Below are 25,176 nucleotides of genomic sequence, written 5' to 3'. Positions count from 1 at the left end.
CACACACTCACAGGCACACTCATGCACGTGTACACACATCCACACATGCAGGCGTATGTGTGTCTGCTCCTGCACACACTTGCATGCACGTACACTCATGCACACCACACACGCACCTACATGCACACACACGTGCATGCACACTCATGCACACCACACATGCACACACTTATGCACGTGCACACTCATGCACACCTCACACGCACACGCACCTACATGCACCCACATGCATGCACACTCATACCCATTCATCTACATGCACACACCTACACACCCACATGTGTGCATAGATGCACCAACATGCATGCCTGCACCTGCACACATCTCCATGCACACATGCACACAGCATGCACACACACACACACACACACACAAACCACTCTTGTATTTTGCACTTCCCTAACCACCATCTCAAACACTATATAGTATTTTCTCCTTTACGAGGCTCATTGTCTCTCACCCCAACAATGGGAGCTCCTTAACACCAGGGACTTTTGTCTGTCTTGTTCACAGCTGTGGCCTCAAACCTAGAACAGTGCCTGGCACACACGTATCTATAAATATTTGATCGTGGAGTGACCAAAGGCTGAACCCAGGTACCCATAGGCGCCTGTCTGCAGCGTGTGAAGCCCAGGACCATGGGGCAATTGTGGTTTCTTCCCTGACCTCAGGGGCCCAGCCATGCTAGCCCTGCCCTGAGGTGACTCAGGACCTCATCTGCTCAGGCATGGAGAGACAGTTCTACGGCCCTCAGTGTATATGGTGGATGGACAGACAGACATCCCATGCACGAGGCTGGGGTGCAGCCACAGGTGAAGACAGCCCTGCAGTGCGTGCCAGCTGGGCCTGGGCCTCCTGCTGCTGCTGCTGGCTGCTGGGGGAGATGGTCACACCCCTAGTGGTGAGTAGGGGCTCAGGGCTTGTGGCAGGTGGGTCTCCTCTGTCACTGTGCATATCACTGTGTGCGAGTGTGCAGGACAGGAGACAGATTAAGTGTAGCCCAGTGCAAGTCAATTCACTTCTCTGAACCTCAGTTTCCTCATCTGTAAAATGGGTGTGATAATAAGCGTGCCCAATTCACAGGGAATGAAATACGATATTGTGTGTGTACATGGGCTGGAAGAAGTGATTCTGCAGCAGGGAGGCCACAGACCACAGGGGTGCAGACAACAGACAGATACTCTGGGATGGCGAATGTAGGGGAGAGGGAGGACGATGGGGGACGGCTTGGAGGACAGGCAGGGCTGTCAGCGAAACAAGGTGAGGAAGAGAAGCAGGTGTTGGAAAAAATAAACATACAGTCCATGTGCGGTGAGGCCTCACCACATGCGGGGCACCAGGCTGGGCATCTGCCTGCCCCATGCCACTGGCTTGTCACCCAATGCTCAGAGGGACGCTCACGGCTGTGAATGTACAGCCTGCCCCTGCACCCTCCAGGGTGGGGGTCCCTGATGCTCAGGCCTCTCCTGAGCTTGAGTCAGGGGTGCAGGGGAGTGGGGGAAGCAGCCATGGGGCAGATCAGATCCAGCCGGGCCAAGTTTACCTTCCAGTTAATGAGTAATGAGTAGGGGGTGAAGGGGAGGCCTGGGCTGCATGGTGGGGGAGGGGCCCAGGCCATGGGTCCTGGGGGGAAAATCTCAGAAAGCAGTGTAGCAAGGACCCCATCCTGGAAATGGGGGTCCAGGAGGGGAGGGGCAGTCCCCGCTGTTCCCAGGCCTGGCACCGACTCAAGGGTGAGGGTGGGGGTGCAGCAGGGAAAGCACTGTGCTCAAGGGGGTGAGGGGGAGAGGGGTGCCTGGGCTCCCCCCACCCAGAAATCCTCCCCCTTCCTTCCCCTTCTCCTTCCTCCAGCTGGGGTGCCAGACGAAACTCAGGACACCAGTTCAACTGGAATCGGGGACACATAGCCAATACTGTGTTAGGGTTAAGTGCCTTCCAGAGACCCCACTTAGCCTCAACCCAGGCAGCCTGGCCCTCCCGCTCTCCATAGCTGGAATGTTGGGCAGGGCACGCCAGCTAACGGGAATCCCATCCTCCAGGCCTCCTCCTCTCTCTCCCCTGCTGGCTTAACTTGCCTGCCATCCATCTCCCACACTTCCGGGCACAATGGGCATAGAGATGAACCCATAGGAAGGCATTGGTTAACAAACGCATGGCCAGAAACTGACTGGGCGCCAGGCCCAGATACCTGTGGTGGGGAGCTCTCTGGCCCTCAGTGTTCCTCCACCGCTAAGTAGGTGCAACAGGGAAAGGTCCCTGTTTACCAACTGACCTTGACCCTGAGGGAGACCTTGGCAGGGGGGAGGTGTGTCCATCTTGCTGGAGGACATGCCCTTGGGTTAGTTACCCCAGGACACACTGGCCCCAGGGATTGAAAAACTTAGGAAATGGTATTGAGAAATCTGGGGCAGCTCCAGGAAGGGGGAAGCCACGGGAGCTGCGGGCTGGGCTGAGGTTGCAGGGGGGAGGCGGGAGCCAGATAAAAGGCAGCCTCCAGCAGCCTCTGCTCATTCCCTCCCAGTCCGCTTCCTCCGTCCCTCTGTCCCTCCACCGTCCCTGCACCATGGGGCCTGCCTCAGGCCCCAGCCTGCTGCTGCTGCTGCTGCTTACCACCCTGCCCCTGGCACCGGGGGACCCCATGTGAGTGGTCATGACCCTTCTCCAAACCGGGCTACTTGTGAGGTGGGGGTGGGGTTCAGGTCCTAGTAGAATCCAGGGTGCACGTGGGTGTCTGTGGAGGCAGGGGTCAGCGGGTTGGGATGTGAATGGACTTGGGCTGCCTGTGAGCTCATGATTTCATGAGCTGGGGGTTCATGGCACTCGGTTACAATGGGAGGCGGATGTTTCTAGAAGCAGGGGTCTGCAGGTTTGGGTGCCTGTGGTGTGTTCAGTGATTCCGTGGCTGTGGAATCACTTGGAGGCCGGGAGATCTGACTTCACAGGATTTGGGGGCTTCGTGATATGTGGGTGAGGGTTGGAACCCTGGTCCCTAGAACGGCAGCTCCATCCCATGTTCCACCTGACCTGCAGGTTCTCCATGATCACCCCCAACATCCTGCGGCTGGAGAATGAGGAGAAGGTGCTGCTGGAGGCCCATGACTATGGAGGGAACCTTGCAGTCACAGTCAGCGTCTATGACTTTCCAGACAGGAAGCTAAGTTTGTCCAGTGGAAACACTGATCTGACCAAGGATAATGACCACATGAGCACAGTCAACATCAAGGTGTGTGCACCTGCTGGCGCCCCTCCCTGCCCTGAGTCTCCTCCGTTTTGAACCCATCCCACTTGGAAGCCCCTCCCCATTATGACCAGGTGCCACTTGGAAGCCCCTCCCCTCTCTGAGACTCCTCCTTCAATTAGCTTCTCCTATCCTGAGCCCCTAGCTTTGAGCCCCTCTCCTAAGAGAGGTCCTCTGAGGTCCTTGTCTAATTCCCCCTACTCATCCCCCTTTCTGATCCCTACCCATCTTAGACCCTTGCTCCCTCCCCTACTACCCCTCTGCTCCCAACCTGGGCACACCAGGGAGACCCGGAGTGGTGGACAGGTGCTATTGGCAGGAAGGGCAGGCAGGTGTGGACCCCACTGAAAGCCTGGGGTTGAATGCGGGCAAGGGGCCGGGAGGCAGCATCTCAATGATTCTCTGGCTATGCTTAGATCCCAGCCAACTGGGAATTAACATCAGGGAAGGGGAAAAAATTCGTGACTGTCCAGGCGGACTTTGGGGGCACCATGGTGGAGAAGGTGGTGCTGGTCAGCTTTCAGAGCGGGTACCTCTTCATCCAGACGGACAAGCCCATCTATACCCCAGGATCCACGGGTAAGGGGCTGGGCGGTGGCTGGAGAGAGGGCTGGGGGGGGGGGACTGTGGGGAGGGGCGTGGCCTCACTCACCGCCCCCTTTCTCTAACATCATCTCCCCAGTCCTCTATCGGATCTTTACCGTGGACAACGACCTACTGCCCGTGGGCCGGACCGTTATCGTCAGCATCCAGGTACCAGCAGCGGGGAACCCAGACAATGACTCCCCCCTGGGCAGAGACTCGGGGAGAGACAAAGAGATAGAGAGAGACAGAGAAGAGATTCCGGAAAAGGCAGGACTGCAGAGGCCTAAAGGCAAAGAGACCTGTAGAGATCCAGGGATACCAGGCTCACTGATGCTTCTGCCCGTGGATTCCGGCTCCAGACAAACCTCTGGGGACCGTGTCACTCTGGACAGGTCACTTCACCCTCCTGGGCCTTAGATTTCTCAGCTGAAGATTGAGATGACAGATAAAAACTCTCTGTAGCCCAATCCGCCTCCTGCTGCCAGGGGTCAGCCTGGAGCACCCAACTCATGTCCCACCCTCCTCCACCCAGAGCCCTCCAGGAGCTCCCACCTCCTTGGGGTAAAAGCCTAAGTCCTCCCAGCACTCCCCAAGGCCCTGCAAGACTTGCCCTGTCCCCTACCTGTCCTCCTCTCCTCCCCCTCTTCCCCTCACTCACTCTGCTCCAGCCACATGGGCCTTATTGCTGTCCCTCCAACTGCCATAAAGAGCCAGCCCTAGGACCTTTGCACAGGCTGTTCCCCACTACTCCAAAACGCTCTTCCTCCAAATACCCACATAGCTTGCCCCATCACGTCATTCAAGCCTCTGCTCAAATGTCACTGATGGCACAATTTTACAGGGAAGCCTCTCTGAGGACCTGTAAAATTGCAAACACCCTCTCCCAACTCACACACACACACACACACACACACACACACTCCACTGGTCTCCCTTCCTGTCATCTCCTTTAGGCATCCTATAAATTGAATGTATTCATTTGCTCATTGCCCGCTCCCTAGACCTCCACAGAACCTAAATTCCAGACAGGATGGGTGCTTGGCATACAGTAATTTCATTACAATTTTCTGGGCTAAGGCAGGAAAGGGGTGGGGGGGAGGGGGAATGGAAGGAGGAAGTGAAGGACAGAGGGAAGAGGTAGGTCGTTCTCAGAGGATCGTCATGAGTATTTCTTGCAATCACGCAAAGGTAACAGGGACCAAGTCCTGACAGCCACAAGCTGACTGTGGGGATCGGTGGGATTTGTGGGGAACGGAGAACACACACCTCTAACGGTAGAGCCTCTGCCCAGTTCCAGTCAAATGTCGCTATGTGCCAACAGGAACCCGTATCCACGGTTATCCCAATTTCCAAGAGAAGCCAGAAAGCCAGATTTTTACATGATGTCTCCTGGTGTTTAGTTATTTGCAACGAATGACATACTGTGTGTTAGGCTGAACCACACGACTTTGTATTCTTGTAGGTCAAAGAGTCGAAGGTAGGCAATGCTGTGTGACTTAGTGCCCATAGGATGCTTACCACAGGGTCCCGCACAAAGTAGGTGATAAATGCTAGTTACTATCGGTATTCAGCCGCCGACGAGAGTGAGCTCCAGCTTACATGAATCAGGTGCCAAGCCAGTGAGGTAGGGGCTATGTTCCTCTCCTTTTTCTAGCTGGGCACATTGAGCACAGAGACATCAAGTAATTTGCCCAAGGTGACACAGCGCATAATTGGGAGAGTGGGCATTTGAACCCAGGCTGACTGACTCAACTCCATGTTCATAACCACTGCCCCAGTAGTCATGACACAGAGAGTGTCCAGACACAGAGAGGAGGAAGAGAGCCTAGGGGCTAAGCCAGGTCTCTGAAGAGACACACCCTCCCTGTCAGACCCCCGACGGTGTTCCCATCAAGAGGGACTTCTTGTCTTCTGGGAGGCTGTTTGGCATCTCGTCCCTGTCTTGGAACATCCCGGAGCAGGTCAAGTATGTCAGGCCCTCCCAGAGGGGGTTCCCTATGCCAAGGGAGGGCGTCTGGCTGGCTCACTCACCTGCCTTCCCCACAGTACAGGGCAGTGGAAGATAGAAGCCCACTATGAAGATGCCCCGCAGCAGGTATTCTCTGCTGAGTTCGAGGTGAAGGAGTACGGTAAGAGGAGGAAGGAGTCAGGGTGGGGGCCCCAAGTGCCAGGCCCAGTGCTGACAGCCTACTGGTGCCATCTCGCCCCCAGTGCTGCCCAGTTTTGAGGTCCAAGTGGAGCCTACAGAGAAATTCTACTACATTGATGACCCACAGGGCCTGGAGGTCACCATCACGGCCAGGTGAGGGGCTAGGAATGGGGCCAGGCGGGAGGGGAGGGGAGGGCGGCCAGGTGAGGGCTAGATGACGGCCTAGGTTGGCAGCTAGGGGTGGAGCCAGGTAGGGGCCGGGTAAGGGAACCCGGGTGCAGTGTGGCCAGGTGTGGGACCAGGTGGGCGCTGACTGAAGAACCAGATACTGGCCAGGTAAGCACCAGGCGAGGGACCAGGGGTCCGTGGAAGTTTGCAGGCAGGCTCGCCCTTCAGGAGAGGAGCATCTAAGACCCTCTTGCCTCTCAGGCTCTTGTATGGGAAGAATGTGGATGGAATAGCCTTCGTCATCTTTGGGGTCCAGGATGGTGAACAGAGGATTTCGCTGCCCCAGTCCCTCACCCGTGTTCAGGTGCTCTGCCCCTCTGAGCCTCCTCCACTTTGGACTTCCCCCTCCCTCACCTGCGCCCCTCCCCCTCTCTGAGCCTTCCTTCCTCCCCCAGATCAATGATGGCAGTGGGGAGGCCAGGCTGGAACGAAAGGTCCTGCTGAACGGGGTGGAACCCTCCGGAGCAGATGCCCTGGTGGGGAAGTCGTTGTACGTGTCTGTCACCGTTATCTTGCACTCAGGTGAGGCCTGGTCTGAGGAAAGGGACCCAAATGAGGGGGGAGGCCCAGTGTGAGGGCAGAGGCCCAGAATGGATGTGGAATGCAGTGTGACAGGGGAGAACCAGTCTGAAGGCAGAGGTCAAGTGTAAGAGAGGATATCCAGAGGAAAGTGATACCCAGTGAGACAAAGGAGGCCCATTCTGAGGGTGGGGGGAGCCCCAGAATGAAAGTGGGATCCAGTCTGATAGAGGTGGCCCATTCTGAGTGGGGGAGGTCCAGAATGAAAGTGAGATCCAGTCTGTAGAGGAGGCCCAGTCTGAGGGGGGAGGCCCAGAATGAAGGTGGGATCCAGTCTGATAGTGAAGCCCAGTCTGATGGGGGAGGCCAGTCTCAATGTGTGATCCAGTCAGACAGAAGAGGCCCAGTGAGGGGGGAGCCCAGAATAAAGGTGGGATCCAGTCTGATACAGGAGGCCCAATCTGAGGGGGGGGAGGCCCAGAATGAATGTGGGATCCATTCTGATAGAGGTGGCCCATTCTGAGGGGGGGAGGTCCCAAATGAAAGTGAGATCCAGTCTGTAGAGGAGGCCCAGTCTGAAGGGGGAGGCTCAGTATGAAGGTGTGATCTAGTCTTATAGAGGAGGTCCAGTCTGAGGGGGAAGGCCCAATGAATGTGGGATCCAGTCTGAGCGGAGGCCCAATCTGACGGGGGGAGGCCAGAATGAAGGTGGGATCCAGTCTGATAGAGAAGCCCAGTCTGATGGGGGAGGCCAGTATTAAGGTGGGATCCAGTTTGACAGAGGAGGCCCAGTGAGGGGGAGCCCAGAATGAAGGTGGGATCCAGTCTGATACAGGAGGCCCAGTCTGAGGGGGCGAGGCCCAGTATGAATGTGGGATCCAGTCTGATAGAGGAGGCCCAATTTCATGGGGGGATGCCAGAATGAAGGTGGGATCCAGTCTGACATGGGAGGCACAGTCTGAGGGGGGAGGCTCAGTATGAAGGTGTGATCCAGTCTTATAGAGGAGGTCCAGTCTGAGGGGGAGGCCAGAATGAAGGTGGGATCCAGTCTGACAGGGCAGGCCCAGTCTGAGGGGGAAGGCCCAAATGAATGTGGGACCCAGTCTGATAGAGGAGGCCCAGTCTGATGGGGGAAGGCAGAATGAAGGTGGGATCCAGTCTGATAGAGAAGCCCAGTCTGATGGGGGAGGCCAGTATTAACGTGGGATCCAGTTTGACAGAGGAGGCCCAGTGAGGGGGAGCCCAGAATGAAGGTGGGATCCAGTCTGATACAGGAGGTCCAGTCTGAGGGGGCGAGGCCCAGTATGAATGTGGGATCCAGTCTGATAGAGGAGGCCCATTCTCATGGGGGGAAGCCAGAATGAAGCTGGGATCCAGTCTGACATGGGAGGCCCAGTCTGAGGGGGGAGGTCCAGAATGAAAGTGGGATCCAGTCTGATACAGGAGGCCCAGTGAGGGTGCAGGCCAGAATGAAGGTGGGATCCAGTCTGACAGAGGAGACCCAGTCTGAGGGCAGAGGCCCAGTATGAAGGTGGGATCCAGTCTGATAGAGGAAGCCCAGTCTGAGTGGGGATGCCCAATATGAAGGTAGGATCCAGTCTGATAGACAAGGGCCAGTCTGAGTGGGGAGGCCCAGTATGAAAGTGGGATCCAGTCTGATAGAGAAGCCCAGTCTGAGAAGGGAGGCCAGAATGAAGGTGTGATCCTGTCCGACAGAGGAGGCCCAGTGAGGTGGGAGCTCAGAATGAAGGTGAAATCCAGTCTGATAGAGGAGGCCCAGTCTGAAGGGGGGGAGGCCAGAATGAAGGTGCGATGCAGTCTGATAGAGGTGGCTGAGTCTGAGGGGGGAGGCCCAGAATGAAATTGGGATGTACTCTGTCAGGTGAGGCCAAGTCTGAGAGGGGAGGCCCAGTATGAATATGGGAACCAGTCTGATAGAGGAGGCCCATTCTGAGGGGGGGAGCTCCAGAATGAAGGGGGGATCCAGTCTGATACAGGAGGCCCAGTCTGACGGGGGGAGGCCCAGAATGAAGGTGGGATCCAGTCTGACACAGGAGGCCCAGTCTGAGGGGGGAGGCCCAGTATGAATGTGTGATCCAGTCTGACAAAAGAGGCCAAGTCTGAAGGTGGCAGCCAGTGACAGGGTAGCCATAGTCTGAGGAATGAAGGTGCCCGCCAGTTTGTCAGAGGAGGCCTGGTCTGAGGGAGGCCCACTATGAAGGTGGGAAGTTGTCTGACAGAGGAGGCCTGGTCTGAGGGGGGAGGTCCAGAATAAAAGTGAGATCCAGTCTGATAGAGGAGGCCCAGTCTCAGGAGGGCGACCCAAAATGAAATTGGGATCCAGTCTCACAGAGTGGGCCCAGTCTGAAAACAGGCCCAGTGAGGTTGGGGGCCAGTCTGACAGAGGAGGTCCCATCCTAGTGGGGAGGCCAGAATGAAGGTGGGCAACAGTCTGACAGAGGAAGTCTGAGAACAGGAGGCCAGTATGAAGGTTGGATCCTGTCTGATGGATGATGTCTAGGTCTGAGGAGGGAGGCCCAGCATGAAGGTGGGATCCAGTCTGACAGAGGAGTCCCAGTGATGGGGGAGGAACAGAATGAAGGTTCTAGCCAGTCTGATGGGGGAGGAACAGAATGAAGGTTCCAGCCAGCCTGATGGAGGAGGCCCAGTCTGAGGGAGGCCCAGTGTAAGGTGTGGTCCAACCCGGAGGGGTGGCCCAGGAACCTGCCCTCACGGCTGGCCCCCTCAGGCAGCGACATGGTGGAGGCGGAGCGCAGCGGGATCCCCATCGTGACCTCCCCCTACCAGATCCACTTCACCAAGACGTCCAAGTTCTTCAAACCAGGCATGCCCTTTGACCTCATGGTGAGACCCGGGGTGGGGCTGCCTCCCCCACCCTTCCCCTGAGCATCAGCCATGCCTCTGGGTCGACCTGAACGCCCTCCATCTGCCCCTGCACTGCACCCGCAGGTGTTCGTGACGAACCCCGACGGCTCCCCAGCATCCAATGTCCCCGTGGTGACCCAGTACTCCAAAGGGTCCTCCTTCACCCAGGAAGACGGCGTGGCCAAGCTGATCATCAACACACACAAAACCTTTAGGTCCCTGCCCATCACCGTGAGTCCTCGCCCACCTCTAGCCCCACTTCTGGGAGATAGGGGACTGTATTTGCAGGGAGGAACTCTGTCCTCTGCCACGGTCATCCTGCCACGTGAGGAGTGGGGTCCTTTTATTTATTGTATCAGGGGATCCTGCCATTCACATAGAGTGTTCTCATCTGCATAGAGGGGATCTTATCTGCACCAGCAGTCTGGCCATCTGCATAGGTATATTATTATAAGGATCCTGTGATTACATCTGACCCACCTGGATAATCCAAAACAGACTCCCCATCCTCAGACCCTTAATCCCATTTGCACAGTCCCTCTGGCCAGGGAAGGTACCGTATTCCCAGGTCCCAGGGATTAGGATGTGGACATCTTTGGGGGGCCAGAATTCATCCCCCTTTCCTCACCCAGGTAAGCACTAGGAAGGACGGTATCCCAGAGTCACGACAGACCAACAGGACTATGAACGCCCAACCCTACAGCACCATGAGTAATAACTACCTGCACATCTCTGTGCCTCGCGTGGAGCTCAAGCCAGGGGAAGATCTCAACATCAACTTCCACCTGCGAATTGACCCCACCACCACCCAGGAGAACAATATCCGCTACTTCACCTACCTGGTCCGTGCCCTCCTAGGATCCCCAGACCCTCCTCCTTACTTCTGCAGCACCCCCAGTCCAGGGCCACCCCCCCTCGGACCTAGCTGATTCTTCCTTACGCCAACCTGTCTCCCCCAGATCATGAACAAAGGGAAGCTGTTGAAGGTGGAGCGTCAGACGCGGGAGCCCGGCCAGGACATGTACGTGCTGCCCCTGACCATCACTGAGGACTTCATTCCTTCCTTCCGCCTGGTGGCTTATTACACCTTCATTAACAACAATGGCCAGAGGGAGGTGGTGGCCGATTCCGTGTGGATGGATGTCAAGGACTCCTGTGTGGGCAAGGTAAGCTTCCGGGAGCCTTCCTCTGCACCCATCTTGGCACTCCCCGCCTGGCCAGTGCTCGCTCCGTCTCTGCCTCTCTCCAGCCTTCTGGGTGGGGTCCCCAACCGGGGCCCATCTTCTCCTTTTCCAGCTCCTTCTCTCCCCACCTCTGTTTCAGCCTCAGTATCTCCCTCCCTGCTGGCCTTTCCGCCTTCAGTCTGTCTGTCTCCACGGTTGCCCCTTCCTGACCAGCACGGCACGGACACTGCCCTGGGCTGACTGCTGATGGAGACCCAGCCTGGCAGGGCTGACCCCTCACTCCTACCTCTGTGTACCCCCCATCCCTGCCAACAGCTGGTGGTGAAAGGTGGCAAGAAGGAAGAGAAGGTGTACCCACCTGGGCAGCTGTTGACCATCAAGATCGAGGGTGACCGGGGGTCCCGAGTGGGGCTCGTGGCAGTGGACAAGGGCATGTTCGTGCTGAACAGGAATAGGTTAACTCAGAGCAAGGTGCTCCCTGTACCGCTGGGGTGTGGCGGAGGCAAAGGGGTGGCGTGGGGCTGAGGCGCGGGTGGCGCTCAAAAGGGAACCGGAAGTGGGGTTAGGCGTGGGCTGGACGGAGGCTGGGACGGACACAGACGTGGAGCGGAAGTGAAGGCCGCGGGTGGGAGCGTACATGGAGGAGTCCGCGCTGGGGGTGGTTGGCGGAGGCTGTGCACACAGCTCTGAGAGGGGTCTGGGACCAGAACGCAGGGGTGGTCGGACATGTCAGCCTGGTGGTGGAGGCCTGCCCGCGACCCCTGCCCTCCCACAGATCTGGAACATGGTGGAGAAGGCTGACATTGGCTGCACTCCAGGCAGCGGGAAGGATTATGCCGGCGTCTTCACGGACGCAGGGCTGGCCTTCCAGACCAACACAAACCTGCAGACCCCGGATAGGACAGGTGAGGGCCAGGGAGTGGTGGGGCCTCCACCCCAGATGCTGAGAGCAGGTGGAGGGCACTGTTCTGAGGTCCTCAGATGCTGAGAGCAGGTGGGGGGCCTGGGTTCAAGTCCTGCCCCAGCCCCCACCTAGTGAATCACTGCCTGCTGAGCCTCAGTTTCCTCATCTGTCAAATGGGAGCAGCAACACCCCTCCCTCACGGCTACTGAGAGGAGGACATCGGGGACCCTCAGTTGACGCTTAACCCATCTTGTTCGCGTGTGCCCTCCACTCAGATCCCGAGTGCCCCAAACCAGATGCCTGGCGCCGCCGCTCGGTGATGCTCCTGGAGAAGAGGATGGACAAAGGTGGGGACCCCGCCCTCCCCCCAAACCCTGTCCATCCGGGATCCAGCCCAGGAGGGAGGAGGGCAGGGCCGGGCCCTGGGGATATCCTACCCGTGGTCCGCCCCGAGCTCTTCCTGCTTTGAGTTCCCGGCTGAGGCCCTGACCGGTGTCGTGTCCACACAGCAGGTCAGTACCCAAAGCAGCTGCGCAAGTGCTGTGAACATGGCATGCGGGAGAACCCCATGAAGTTCTCGTGCGAGCGCAGGGCCGGGTTCATCCAGCACGAGGCCTCGTGCATGAAGGCCTTCCTGGACTGTTGCAACCGCATCGGCCATACCCACAGTGCCCTCCTGGGCCTGACCCAGAGTAAGTCCACCTGCCTGTGGGCCAGCCAGAGGGGGGAAGCTGGTCAGAGCGAGGAGGGCCTGGTCTGATGGGAGAGGGCTTGCTCCGAGGGAGGAGGGCATGGTCTGAGCACGGAGGCTGGCCAGAATGGGGAGGCTCAATGAAGCCTCGATCAGGCTTGAGGGGTGAGGGGATGGTCTGAGGGGGGAGGCTCCCTTAGAGGGGAGAGGGCCTGGTCTGAGGGAGGAGGCCCAGGTCAAAGTGTTGAGGCTCAGTGAGAAGGAGGAGTCCTGGTCTTATGGGAGAAGGCCTGGTCTGACAGGGCAGGGCCTGTTTGAGGGAGGAGAACCTATCTGAGGGGGGAAGGGGCCTGTTTGGGTGGAAGGATGCCTGTGTCTGAGCGGGGAGGAGGGCCTGTCTGAAGGGGGAGGATGCTTCTGTCTGAGATGCGTTTTTAGCCTGCCTTTACCAAGAAAACTCATTTATGTTGCTTTCCAAAGAGGTGCCTAACTCAATGCCTAACAACATCTGTTGATTTGTTTTCATTCATTCATTCCCTCCCTCCCTCATTCATTCACTCACTCATTCATTCATTCATTCACTCATTCATTCATTCAGTTCTGGATAAGACAAAAACATGTGCACACTTGAAACTTTACATCTCGGGCCAAATAAATCTTAAGCCAAGACAAATTTCTCTTCCAAGAAGCCCATTGAAAGCAGAACCAGAGTGGTCCCCACCACAAGGCAGCCCTGACAGAACTGGTGGGAATCCTACCTGCCATTTGCTCAGAGCCTTTGAGCCCAGTGAGGCCTGATGTCTGCTTTTTAAAAATGCTTTTTGATGTGTCTTATGTAGAGAAAGTCCTTTCTGCTAGGATGGGTGCAGTGGAAACCAAGCCCACAGAGAGCCCCCCGCACCACGGGCAGCATGGCCCCTGTCGTGAGGGTCCCCCTGGCAGATTCCCTCTCGGCCCACCCTGTCCAGATTGCTCGTTCTTTCTTTCTTTCTTTCTTTCTTTCTTTCTTTCTTTCTTTCTTTCTTTCTTTCTTTCTTTCTATTTTATTTTTTAAATTTACATCCAAATTAGTTAGCATATAGTGCAACAATGATTTCAGGAGTAGATTCCTTAATGCCTCTTACCCATTTAGCCCATCCTCCCTCCCACAACCCCTCCAGTAACTCTCAGTTTGTTCTCCATATTTAAGAGTCTCTATGGTTTTTCCCCCTCCCTGGTTTTATTTATTTTTCTTCCCTTCCCTTATGTTCATCTGTTCTGTGTCTAAAGTCTTCATGTGCGTGAAGTGATATTTGTTTTTCTCTAACTTCGCTTAGCATAATACCCTTTAGTTCCCTCCACATAGTTGCAAATGGCAAGATTTCATACTTTTGATTGCCGAGTAATACTCCATTATATATATATATATATATATATATATATATATATATATATACACATACATATACATATATATACACACATATATATACATAAATATACATATACATATATATATACATACATATGTATATACATGCATACCACGTTTTCTTTATCCATTCATCCATCGATGGACATTTGGGCCCTTTCCATATTTTGGCTGTTGTTGATAGTGCTGCTATAAACATTGGGATGCATGTGTCCCTTCGAAACAGCACACCTCTATCCCTTGGATAAATGCCTAGTAGTGCAATTGCTGGGTTGTAGGGCAGTTCTGTTTTTAGTTTTTTGAGGAACCTCCATACTGTTTTCCAGAGTGGCTGCACCAGCTTGCAATCCCACCAACAATGCAAAAGAGATCCTCTTTCTCCGCATCCTTGCCAACATCTGTTGTTGCCTGAGTTGTTAATGTTAGCTGTTCTGACAGGTGTAAGGTGGTATCTCATTGTGGTTTTTTATTTGTATTTCCCTGATGATGAGTGATGTTGAGCATCTTTTCATGGGTGGGTTGGCCATCTGTCTTCTTTGGAGAAGTGTCTATTCATGTCTTTTGCCCATTTCTTCACTGGATTATTTGGTTTTTTGGATATTGAGTTTGAGAAGTTCTTTATAGATTTTGGATACTAACCCTTTGTCTGATATGTCATTTGCAAATATCTTCTCCCATTCTGTTGGTTGCCTTTTAGTTTTGCCGATTGTTTCCTTCGCTGTGCAGAAGCTTTTTATAATAGTAGTTCATTTTTGCTTTTATTTCCCTTGCCTCTACAGACGTGTTGAGTAAGAAGTTGCTGCAGCTGAGGTCAAAGAGGTTTTTGCCTGCTTTCTCCTCTAGGATTTGATGCCTTCCTGTCTTATTTAGGTCTTTCACCCATTTTGAGTTTATTTTTGTGTGTGGTGTAAGAAAGTGGTCAAGGTTCATTTTTCTGGTTGTCGCTGTCCAGTCTTCCCAGCACCACTTGCTGAAGAGACTGTCTTTATTCCACTGGATATTCTTTCCTGCCTTGTCAAAGATGAGTTGGCCTTACATTTGTGGGTCCATTTCTGGGTTCTCTATTCTGTTCCATTGATCTTCGTGTCTGTTTTTGTGCCAGTACCATACTGTCTTAATGATTACAGCTTTGTAGTATAGCTTGAAGTCTGGGATTGTGATGCCTCCTGCTTTGGTTTTCTTTTTCAAGATCGCTTTGGCTATTCGGGGTCTTTTCCGGTTCCATACAAATTTTAGAATTATTTGTTCTAGCTCTGTGAAAAATGCTGGTGTTATTTTGATAGGGACTGCATTGAATATGAAGATTGCTTTGCGTAGTATTGACATTTTAACAATATTTATTCTTTCTATCCAGGAGCATGGAATCTTTTTTCCATTTTTTTGTGTCTTCTTCAATTTCTTTCATAAGCTTTCTATAGTTTTCAGTGTATAGATTTTTCGCCTCTTTGGTTAGATTTATTCCTAGGTATTTTATGGTTTTTTGTACAACTGTAAATGGGATTGATTCCTTGATTTCTCCCTCTGTCACTCCATTGCTCTTTTTAACCACTGTGTGCAGAGTGGTGGTTGCTGCACTGACCCTTCTCGCTGGCCATTTGAACACTTCTTTTGCACATCCCATCGTTTTCATAGGGGACCAGAAATTGTGTCATCCAAATTGGGTTCTGAGAACGAAGGCCAGTGTGAGAGGCTCTTGAAACCGAGGGAAGTGATCTTATCAATCACAGGATGAAAAGTCATGAAACAGAACCCCTTTGCTTAAAAACTAAGGAAGATGGGGAAATGCCATGGCGGCAGGCTGCCCGATCCAAGCAAACATAATCATCTTTTTTTTTTAATCTTTAGACTCTCAAGCAGAACAAGTAGAAATGGGCATAAAAACCTTTTATCCCTCTGAACTGTTTGAGGCCCCCACCATCCCCAAATAGCTCCATGTGGAATTCTTGAAATTCTCCCACAAAACATATTCTCCCACAAAACCTCAGCACAGTCATCAGAATTAGGACATTAATGTTGACTCCTTGAACCTCCAACCCCATTCAGGTTCGCCGGTGGTTTCCATTTGGTTTGGTTTGGTTTTGGTTTTGGTTTTGGTTTTGGTTTTGGTTTTGGTTTTGATTTGGTGTGGTTTAGAGTGGTTTGGTCCTGTTTGGTCTGGTTTGGTTTAGTCTGGTCTGGTGTGGTTTCACTTGGTTTGGTCTAGTTTGGTGTGGTTCGGTCTACTTTGGTCTGGTCTGGTTTGGTTTGGATCCTTTATAGGAAAAGGATCTGTGCAGGAACAGACGTCGTATTTACTGGTGGGGTCTCCTTAGTGTCCTTGGATCGGCTCAACCCCTGGCAGCACATCCGTCTTGAGTGACTTTCACGTCCAGCTATTTGGGGGGCTGTCCCACGGTTTGGGTTGGCTCCTTGCTTCCTCGTAATGACATCCAGGTTTTGCATTTGGGGGCAGCACTGTCACAGGAGAGACACTATGGATTCTCAGTGCATCATGTCGGGAGCCCAAAGACATTGATTTGTCCCATTGTTGGTGCTGTGAGTCTTGATCACGTGATTAAGGCGCTGTCTGCTGGGTCTCTCCACTGTAAAGTTCCTCCTTATTCCTGGATAGTCCATTTCTAAACCTCTTTCTGCTATCAGATCAGGGCAAAATTTAAGCCAAGGGAAAATTTCCCCCAAATCAATTATTATGTAGCCCTTATGACAGCAGGTATGGATCCTTATATGGTAACACATACTTTTCATGTACACTTGTATTTTTATTTTTTAATTTGTTTATTTATTTATTTATTTATTTATTTATTTATTAGAAATGTGCAGTCACCTCTTAAAGGCAGACATCGCCAAAGGGGACACATATTTCTAAATTCTTTTAGCTGGAAGGCTGGCACTCCCTCCACCACCACCCCCCAAAAAACACACAAAGATTCCCAACACACATGAGCAAAGGGCTGAATCTTCAGTCTGTGCAAATTATTCTAATCTAGGCTTGGTGCCTTCTGCTCCAGCGACCTACAGACTTTCTTTCTCAAAGAGGAAAATTAGACAAAATATCTGATCTACTGGAATATGGCTTACACACACTCAGGTGTTTTCTCCCCCAGCCTTGTGTAATTTCTTTCTTTCTTTTTTTTTTTTTTTAATTTATTGCCAATGCGTGTAGTCTTGGCTTCAGGAGCGGATTCCTATGATTCATCACTTACATACAACCCCAGTGCTCATCCCAAGTGTCCTCCTCAATGCCCATCACCCATTTTCCCCACTCCCCCATATCCTATTCCCATCAACCCTCAGTCTGTTCTCTGTGTTTATGAGTCTCTTATGATTTTTCTCCCTCTCTCTTTGTATCTAATTTTTCCTTCCCTCCCACTATGGTCTTCTGTTAAGTTTCTCAAATTCCACATATGAGTGACATCATATGATATCTGCTTTTCTCTGACTTATTTCACTTAGCATAATACCCTCCAGATCCATCCACGTTGTTGCAAATGGCCAGATATCCTTCTTTTCCATCACCAAGTAGTATTCCATTCTCTGTATATATAGCCATTCATCAGTTGATGGACATTTGAGCTCTTTCCATAATTTGGCTATTGTTGAAATGCTACTATAACCACTGGAGTACATGTGCCCCTACGAATCAGCACCCGTGTGCCCTTTAGGATAAATTTCTAGTAGTGCTATTGCTGGGCCATAGGGTAAATCTAATTTTGATTTTTTGAGGGACCTCCACACTGTTTTCCAGAGTGGCTACACCAGTTTGTATTCCCACCAACAGTGCAAGAGGGTTCCCCTTTCTCCACATCCTCACCAACATCTGTTGTTTCCTGAGTTGTTACTTTTAGCCACTCTGACCAGTGTGAGGGGGTATCTCAATGTGTTTTTGGTTTGTATTTCCCTGATGATGAGTGATGTCGAGCATCTTGTCATGTGTCTGTTTACCATCTGGATGTCTTCTTTGGAAAAGTGCCTATTCATGTTTTCTGCCCATTTCTTCACTGGATTATTTGTTTTCTGGGTGTTGAGTTTGGTAAGTTGTTTATAGATTTTGTATACTAACTAACCCTTTATCCGTTATGTCGTTTGCAAATATCTTCTCCCATTCCATCGGTTACCTTTTAGTTTTGTTGATTGTTTCCTGTGCTGTGCAGAAACTTTTTACCTTGATGAGGTCCCAAATAGTCTGCTTTTGCTTTTATTTCCCTTGCCTTCAGAGACACATCAAGTAAGAAGTTGCTGTGGCCGAGGCCAAAGAGGCTGCTGCCAGTTTTCTCCTGTAGGATCTTGATGGTTTCCTGTCTCACACTTAGGTCTTTCATCCATTTTCAATTTATTTTTGTGTATGGTGTAAGAAAGTGGTCCAGGTTCATTCTTCTGCATGTTGCTGTCCAGTTCTCCCAGCACCATTTGCTAAAGAGACTGTCTTTTTTCCATTGGATACTCTTTCCTGTTGTCAAATATTAGTTGGCCATATACTTGTGGGTGCATTTCTGGGCTCTCTATTCTGTTCCATTGGTCTATGTGTTTTTGTGCCAATACCATACTGTCTTGATGATTACAACTTTGTAATATAGGCTAAAATCCAGGATGGTGATGCCTCCAGCTTTGGTTCTCTTTTTCAACATTGCTTTAGTATTTGGGTTCTTTCGTGGTTTCATAAAAATTTTAGGGGCGCCTGGGTGGCTTGGTTGGTTAAGCATCCGACTTCGGCTCAGGTCATGATCTCACAGTCCGTGAGTTTGAGCCCCGCATCGGGCTCTGTGCTGACAGCTCAGAGCCTGGAGCCTGTTTCAGATTCTGTGTCTCCCTCTCTCTCTGCCCCTCCCCCGTTCATGCTCTGTCTCTCTCTGTCTCAAAAATAAATAAACGTTAAAAAATTTTTTTTTTAATTTTAAGATTGTTTGTTCTAGCTCTGTGAAGAATGCTGGTGCTATTTTCATTGGGATTGCAATGAATGTGTAGATTACTTTGGGTAGTATTGACATTTTAACAATACTTATTCTTCTAATCCATGAGCATGGAATGTTTTTCCATTTCTTTGTGTCTTTTTCTAGTTCTTTCATAAGATTTCTATGGTTTTCAGTGTGCAGATCTTTTACATCTTTGGTTAGGTTTGTTTCTATGTATTTTATAATTCTTGGTGCAATTGTAAATGGAATATATTCCTTGATACTTCTTCCTGTTACTTCATTATTTGTGTATAGAAATGCAACCGATTTCTATACATTGATTTTGTATCCTGTGACTTTCCTGAATTCATGTATCAGTTCCAGCAGTTTTAGGTGGACTCTTCGGTAGAGTTTCCTGTCATTTGTGAAGAGTGAAAGTTTGACTTCTTCTTGTCAATTTGGATGCCTTTTATTTCGTTTTGTTGCCTGATTGCTGAGGCTCGGACTTCCAACACTATGTTAAATAACAGTGTGAGAGTGGACAGCCCTGTCATGTTCCTGATCTCAGAAGGAAAGTTCTGTTTTTCCCCATTGAGAATGATATTATCTGTGGGCTTTTCATTTATGGCTTTTATGATGTTAAGGTATATTCCTAATATCCCGACTTTCTTGAGGGTTTTTATTAAGAAAGGATGTTGTATTTTGTCAAATGTTTTTTTCTGCACCTATTGACAGGATCCTATGGTTCTTATCCTTTCTTCTATTAATGTGATATATCACATTGATTGATTTGCAAATATTGAGCCGGGCCTGCAGCCCAGGAATGAATTCCACTTGGTCATGGTGAAGAATTCTACTAATATACTATTGAATTTGATTTGTTAGTATCTGGTTGAGAATTTTTGCATCCATGTTCATCAAGGATGGTTGCCTGTAATTCTCTTTTTTAGTGGGGTCTTTGTCTGGTTTTGTAATCAAGGTAATTTTGGCTTCATAGCACGAGTATGGAAACTTTCCTTCCGTTTATATTTTTTGGAACATCCTGAGAAGAATAGGTATGAATGCTACTTTAAATGTCTGGTAAAATTCCCCTGGGAAGGCATCTGGCCCAGGACTCTTACTTGTTCAGAGATTTTTGATAACGGATTCAATTTCTTCATTGGTTATGGGTCCGTTCAAATTTTCTATTTCTTCCCTTTTGAATTTTGGTAGTGTGTGGGTGTCTAGGAATTTTGTCCAGTTCTTCCAGGTTGTCCAGTTTGTTTGCACATAATTTTTCATCATATTCTCAAAAAATTGTATGTATTTCTGTGGTGTTTGTTTTGATCTCTCCTCTTTCATTTGTGATTTTATCTATTTTGGTCCTCTCTCTATTTTCTTTTTGAGAAGTCTGGTTAGGGGTTATCAACATTCTTTATTCTTTCCAAAAACCATCTCTTAGATTCTTCTGGGTTTTTTAAATTCTTTATTGTTTATTTCTGCTCTGATCTTTATTATTTCTATTCTGCTGCTGACCTTGGGCTTTCTTTGCTGTTGCCCTTCTAGTTCCTTTAGATGTGAGGTTAGGTTATGTATTTGGGACCTTTCTTGCTTCTTGAGACAGGCCTGAATTGCAATGTATTGTCCTTTTAGAACTGCCTTTGCTGAATCCCAAAGGCTTTGGACTGCTGTGTGTTCATTTTCATTTGCTCCCATACATGTTTTGATTTCTTCTTTAATTTCGTGGTTGACCCATTCATGCTTTAGTAGGATGTTCTTTAATATGCATGTGTTAAGGGGATTTCCAAATTTTTTCTTATGGTTGATACCAAGTTTCATAGTGTTGTGATCTGAAAATAGGCATGGTGTGATCTCAATCCTTTTATACTTGTTGAGGGCTGTTTTGTGACCCAGTATGTGATCTATTTTCAAGAATGTTCCATATGCCCTCGAGAAGAATGTGTATTCTGCTGTTTTGGATGAAAACTTCTGAATATATGTTAAGTCCATCTGGTCCAATGTGTCATTCAGAGCCATTGTGTCCTTATTGATTTTCTGACTAGATGGTCTGTCCATTGCAGCAAGTGGAGTATTAAAGTCCCCTACAATCACGGTATTATTATCTATACATTTATTTATATTTGCGATTAATTGATTTATATATTTGGGTGCTCTCGTGTTGGGGGCATAAATATTTACAGTTGTTAGCTCTTCTTGATGATGGACCCCTCAGTTATGATATAATGGCCTTCTTCATCTCTTGTTACAGTCTTTGTGTTAAAATCTAGTTCGTCTGGTATAAATATGGCTACTCCAGCTATCTTTTGATGTCCAATAGCATGATAGATGGTTCTCCATCCCCTCACTCTCAATCTGCAGGTGTTCTCAGGTCTAAAATGAGTTTCTTGTAGGCAACATATAGATGGATCTTGTTTTTTGTCCATTCTGATACCCTATGTCTTTTGATTGAGGCATTTAGTCCATTTACATTCAGAGTGGTTATTGAAAGATATGGATTTACTGCCATTGTGTTATCTGCAGGTTTTGTGCTTATGGTGATGTCTCTGGTCCCTTGTAGTCATTGCTGCTTTCCACTCACAGAGTCCCCCTTACGCTCTCCTGCAGGGCTGGTTTAGTGGTCACAAACTCCTTCAGTTTTTGTTTGTCTGGGAAAGCCTTTATCTCTCCTTCTATTCTGAATGGCAGCCTTCCTGGATGAAGGATTCTTGGCTGCCTATTTTTGCTATTCAGCACATTGAATGTTTCCTGCCACTCGCTTCTGGCCTGCCAAGTTTCAGTGGACAGGTCTGCTACTACCCTTATGTGTCTACCCTTGTAGGTTAAGGCCCGTTTTTCCCTAGCTGCTTTCATAATTCTCTCTTTATCTTTGTATTTTGCAGTTTCACTATGATTATGTCATTTTTTGTTGATTTTGAAGGGAGTTCTCTGTGCCTCTAGCACTTGGATGCCTGTTTCCTTCCCCAGATGAAGGAAGTTCTCAGCTATAATTTGTTCACATAAACCTTCTGCCCCTTTCCTTCTCTCTTCTTCTTCCAGAACTCCTATGATACGGTTATTATTTCATTTCACAGAATCACTTAGGTCTCTAAATCTCCCCTCATGGTCTAGTAATTTCCTTGCCCTCCTTTTTTTCAGCTTCATCATTTTCCATAATTTTGTCTTCTATTTCACTTATTCTCTCTTCGACTTCTTCCATCCTTGCTGTCACTGCAGCTGGGTTATTTTTCATCTCATTTACAACATTTCTTAATTCTTCTTGATTATTTCATAGGTCTTTGATCTCTGCAACAATAGATTCCCTGGTGTCTCCTATGCTTTTTTCAAGCCCAGCTATCAGTCTCATGACTGTTATTCTGAATTCTTGTTCAGATATATTGTTTATATCTTTTTTTGAGCAGTAGTCTGCCTGTCATTTATTCCTGGAATTTCTTTTGAGGAGAATTCTTGCATTTCATCATTTTGGCTAGGTTTCTGGTTTTTACACGTTTTAATAGCTTGTTATGTGTCCTGCACCTGCAAGTCCTACCTTATTAAGAATAGGTCCTGGGACTTCCAGAGTGCTTGTGGAGTGTGATCATGCACTCTGTTGCATATTTGGCTGTTCTGTCCCACTGCTCATAGTGGTGATGGTTTGGACCTTCCACCAGGGGTGTTTTGATTTGTTCACTGAAGGAGCCCTGGAAAAAGGAAAGGTGAAGGAAGCCTGATTCCCATACAAATAAAAAATGAAAGGGTCAGAAAAAAAAGACCAGGCATAGAATCAAAGAAACTATAATGCTTAACCCAGAGAGAAAGGGGGGAAATTAATAAGGAGATACAGAAAAGGTGTAAAAACAATAGAGGAAAATGCCTGACTAAACAAACAAACAAACAAACAGAATGGAGAATGAAACCAGGTGGGGTGTGTATATATGTGTGTGTACGTGTGTATATATACATATGTATGTATGTATGTGTATATATATATATATATATATATATATATGTGTGTGTGTATATATATATATACGTATGTATATATGTGTGTGTATATATATACGTATGTATATATGTGTGTGTATATATGTATATATATATACACATATATATGTGTATATATATTTAGAGAGAGAGAGAGACTTGACCAAAAGTCAAATCAGAAACTATGATCATGATTCCAAAGGAAATACAAAGAGGAAGGTAAAAAGAAGAGAAAAGAGAAAAAATGAAAGAAAAGAAAAGAGAAAAAGAAAAGCAAAACAAAATGGACTAACATACAAAACTGCAGGACAGCTGTCTGTTGGTGCCCAGGACCACTGGCTGTGCTGGTCTGGAGGAGAGGCTGTCTGGCCTGGTCAGGGTCAGTCCTGCTCCAGTATTTAAGCTATTACCAGGCATGGAGGGGCGGGGTTTGTTGTAAACCGGTCCTGCCTCCACTGGGGGATGCTCTCCTGTTCCCTGAAGCCCCACCATGTTGGTGATGGGGAGAAAAGTGTCTCAAACCATGCTGTTCAGACTGTCCTCATAGAGGAGTGCAGGGAGAGTGGGGGCCAGCTTGTCCTGTTCCACAGTCTCCTGTACCTCCTAGATGCTCAGATGGGATTCAAAACAAGATGCCTTAAAGAATCCCACACCTCACAGACTCAGTTCTGGGGTAGCACCATTCTGCCCAGCCTACACGGCTGATGCCTGCAGGGTCTTTTTCCTTGGGGTGGCACTAAACCTTCTTCCCACAGTACTCCAGGGTGGGGACTGCTCTCTCCCAGTCACCCCTGAGATCGCTACTGGGCCCCGGGACTGGCTCCCTCTCCACGAGGCATGTGCACACTGCAACCTGCAAGAGAAAGTCTTGCACCCCTGAAAACTCTAATCTTCAACTCCTGAGACTTTGCAAAGTACAAACTGGCACTCTCCGTATTTCTCGTTCCCCCTCCATGGTCCAGAGATGTTTTTCTCTCGTCCGAACACAATGCCATACTCCTACAGCCTCTTTCTCTCCCTTTTGTGTCTCCACAGAAGGGGTCCCCTCCCCTCCATGCCTATGCTGCCCGTTTTACCTCTCCCAATCCACATACATGCACCTCAGTCCCGCCAAGCTGTCTCCTTCCACCTACAAAGATGTTTCTATCACTCCCCAGACCTATTTCCTGGGTGTTCCAAGTGTTCTGACCCCAATACAGCTGTGTTTGAGGGACCAGGAAAATCCTTGTCCCACTACTTCTCTGCCGTCTTGACTCCAGTCTTTTCTGTTTTAATGTGTTTTTTTCGAGAGAGAGAGAGAGAGAGAGAGAGAGCACACGCAAGCAGGGAAGGGGCAGAGAGAGGGGGACAGAGGATCCCAAGCAGGCTCATAGTGACAGCAGCAAGCCTGGTGAAAGTCTCAAACTCACCAACCATGAGATCATGACCAGAGCAGAAGTCGGACGCTCAACTGACTGAGCCATCCAGGTGCCCCAAATTGTGTAATTTCTTTAGCCGATTGGGGGTGAGACAGAGAGCTGCTTGCATGTTTGTATCTGACATGCACTTTGTTGGATTATTCCAGAATATGGGTGGATTTAGGCATCCGTCCATTTCACCTACTTTGTTATTAGGCAGACCCAAAGCCACGTTACAACCTGCCCCTCATGTTTTGAGCAAAGCCCAGACAGGGTTGAACCATATTCTGGCCCCACTTGGTCTACTCGCTGATGGCGTCAGACTTGCTCAAAAGGCCACCCCATCGCCCGGAGTCACCAACAGGTCTGGGGAATCTCTCGAGCAACCTGTTTGCTTGGGGGTCATAACCATCAGATGTAGCAGGCGTGGAGCCTGGGAGCCACTATGCTTAGATGCTCACACAAATGCTTCATTTCTATGAAAATCAGAGCAGGGGGAAATAGTCCTAGTTTGGACTATTTCTGCCCCTATACTGACACAGTTGTAAGATATCATTTTTAATGGTATTTTGGGGGAGAAAGGAGCAATAAAGACAAATATGACTGCCCCCTCCCCAGGCCATCATGGAACTATGGGTGTGTTTTTCTGGTAGGAACCTCTTCAGCCATTTAGAGATAAGTATCTCTGGGGACAGTGGAGAAATGGTGTGTTCTAAACCCAGATTTGTCTCCTCCTCACCCGTGCCTCCCAGGTGACTTGGATGAAGATATAATCCCGGAAGAGGAAATTGTTTCCCGAAGCCAGTTCCCTGGGAGCTGGCTGTGGCGCATAGAGGAACTCACTGAACCTGAGAAAGATGGGTAAGGCTGCGACAGCCCCCCCACCTTAGCCCACCCCCCAGGCCAGCTCCTATCGCGGCCCCATCTGGACCACTTCGTTTGCATGCACCCCATGCCTCTCTTTTCTGGAATCACTGGGCAACCCCACAACCCAGCCTAGAAAAGAAATCAAGAGTCAGGCTCCCTCTGTGTGCCCAGCCCCCACTCCTCCCTCCAACCTACCCCTTGGGGCCCCTCCACACCAGCTCTCCCCCCCAGGCCCCTGACACCTGCCTCTTTTTAATACCCCCACTTC

At 49.8% G+C, this 25,176-nt stretch overlaps 1 protein-coding gene across 1 annotated transcript in view; it reads left to right on the top strand.

Moving 5' to 3' along the window:
* The first annotated feature begins 2,476 nt into the window (after window positions 1-2,476).
* Window positions 2,477-25,176, top strand: part of LOC109261022 (complement C3-like) — a 45,474-nt gene continuing 22,774 nt past the window's right edge. The window contains exons 1-18 of the mRNA XM_053898205.1: window positions 2,477-2,640; window positions 3,031-3,223; window positions 3,655-3,817; window positions 3,921-3,991; window positions 5,695-5,789; window positions 5,870-5,952; window positions 6,035-6,125; window positions 6,402-6,504; window positions 6,596-6,722; window positions 9,469-9,584; window positions 9,690-9,836; window positions 10,238-10,447; window positions 10,565-10,771; window positions 11,105-11,260; window positions 11,565-11,694; window positions 11,969-12,040; window positions 12,203-12,385; window positions 24,794-24,902. Of these exons, the coding sequence (XP_053754180.1) occupies window positions 2,564-2,640; window positions 3,031-3,223; window positions 3,655-3,817; window positions 3,921-3,991; window positions 5,695-5,789; window positions 5,870-5,952; window positions 6,035-6,125; window positions 6,402-6,504; window positions 6,596-6,722; window positions 9,469-9,584; window positions 9,690-9,836; window positions 10,238-10,447; window positions 10,565-10,771; window positions 11,105-11,260; window positions 11,565-11,694; window positions 11,969-12,040; window positions 12,203-12,385; window positions 24,794-24,902 (2,333 nt within the window). The 5' untranslated portion in view covers window positions 2,477-2,563. The remainder of the gene's footprint in view (window positions 2,641-3,030; window positions 3,224-3,654; window positions 3,818-3,920; window positions 3,992-5,694; window positions 5,790-5,869; window positions 5,953-6,034; window positions 6,126-6,401; window positions 6,505-6,595; window positions 6,723-9,468; window positions 9,585-9,689; window positions 9,837-10,237; window positions 10,448-10,564; window positions 10,772-11,104; window positions 11,261-11,564; window positions 11,695-11,968; window positions 12,041-12,202; window positions 12,386-24,793; window positions 24,903-25,176) is intronic.

This window comes from Panthera pardus, unplaced genomic scaffold, assembly GCF_024362965.1.
Source record: "Panthera pardus isolate Hobbes unplaced genomic scaffold, ASM2436296v1 HiC_scaffold_8, whole genome shotgun sequence".
In the NCBI taxonomy this organism is placed as follows: domain Eukaryota; kingdom Metazoa; phylum Chordata; class Mammalia; order Carnivora; family Felidae; genus Panthera; species Panthera pardus.
The sequence above is the reverse complement of the archived record's forward strand: the minus strand, read 5'-3'. Positions and strand labels throughout refer to the sequence as shown.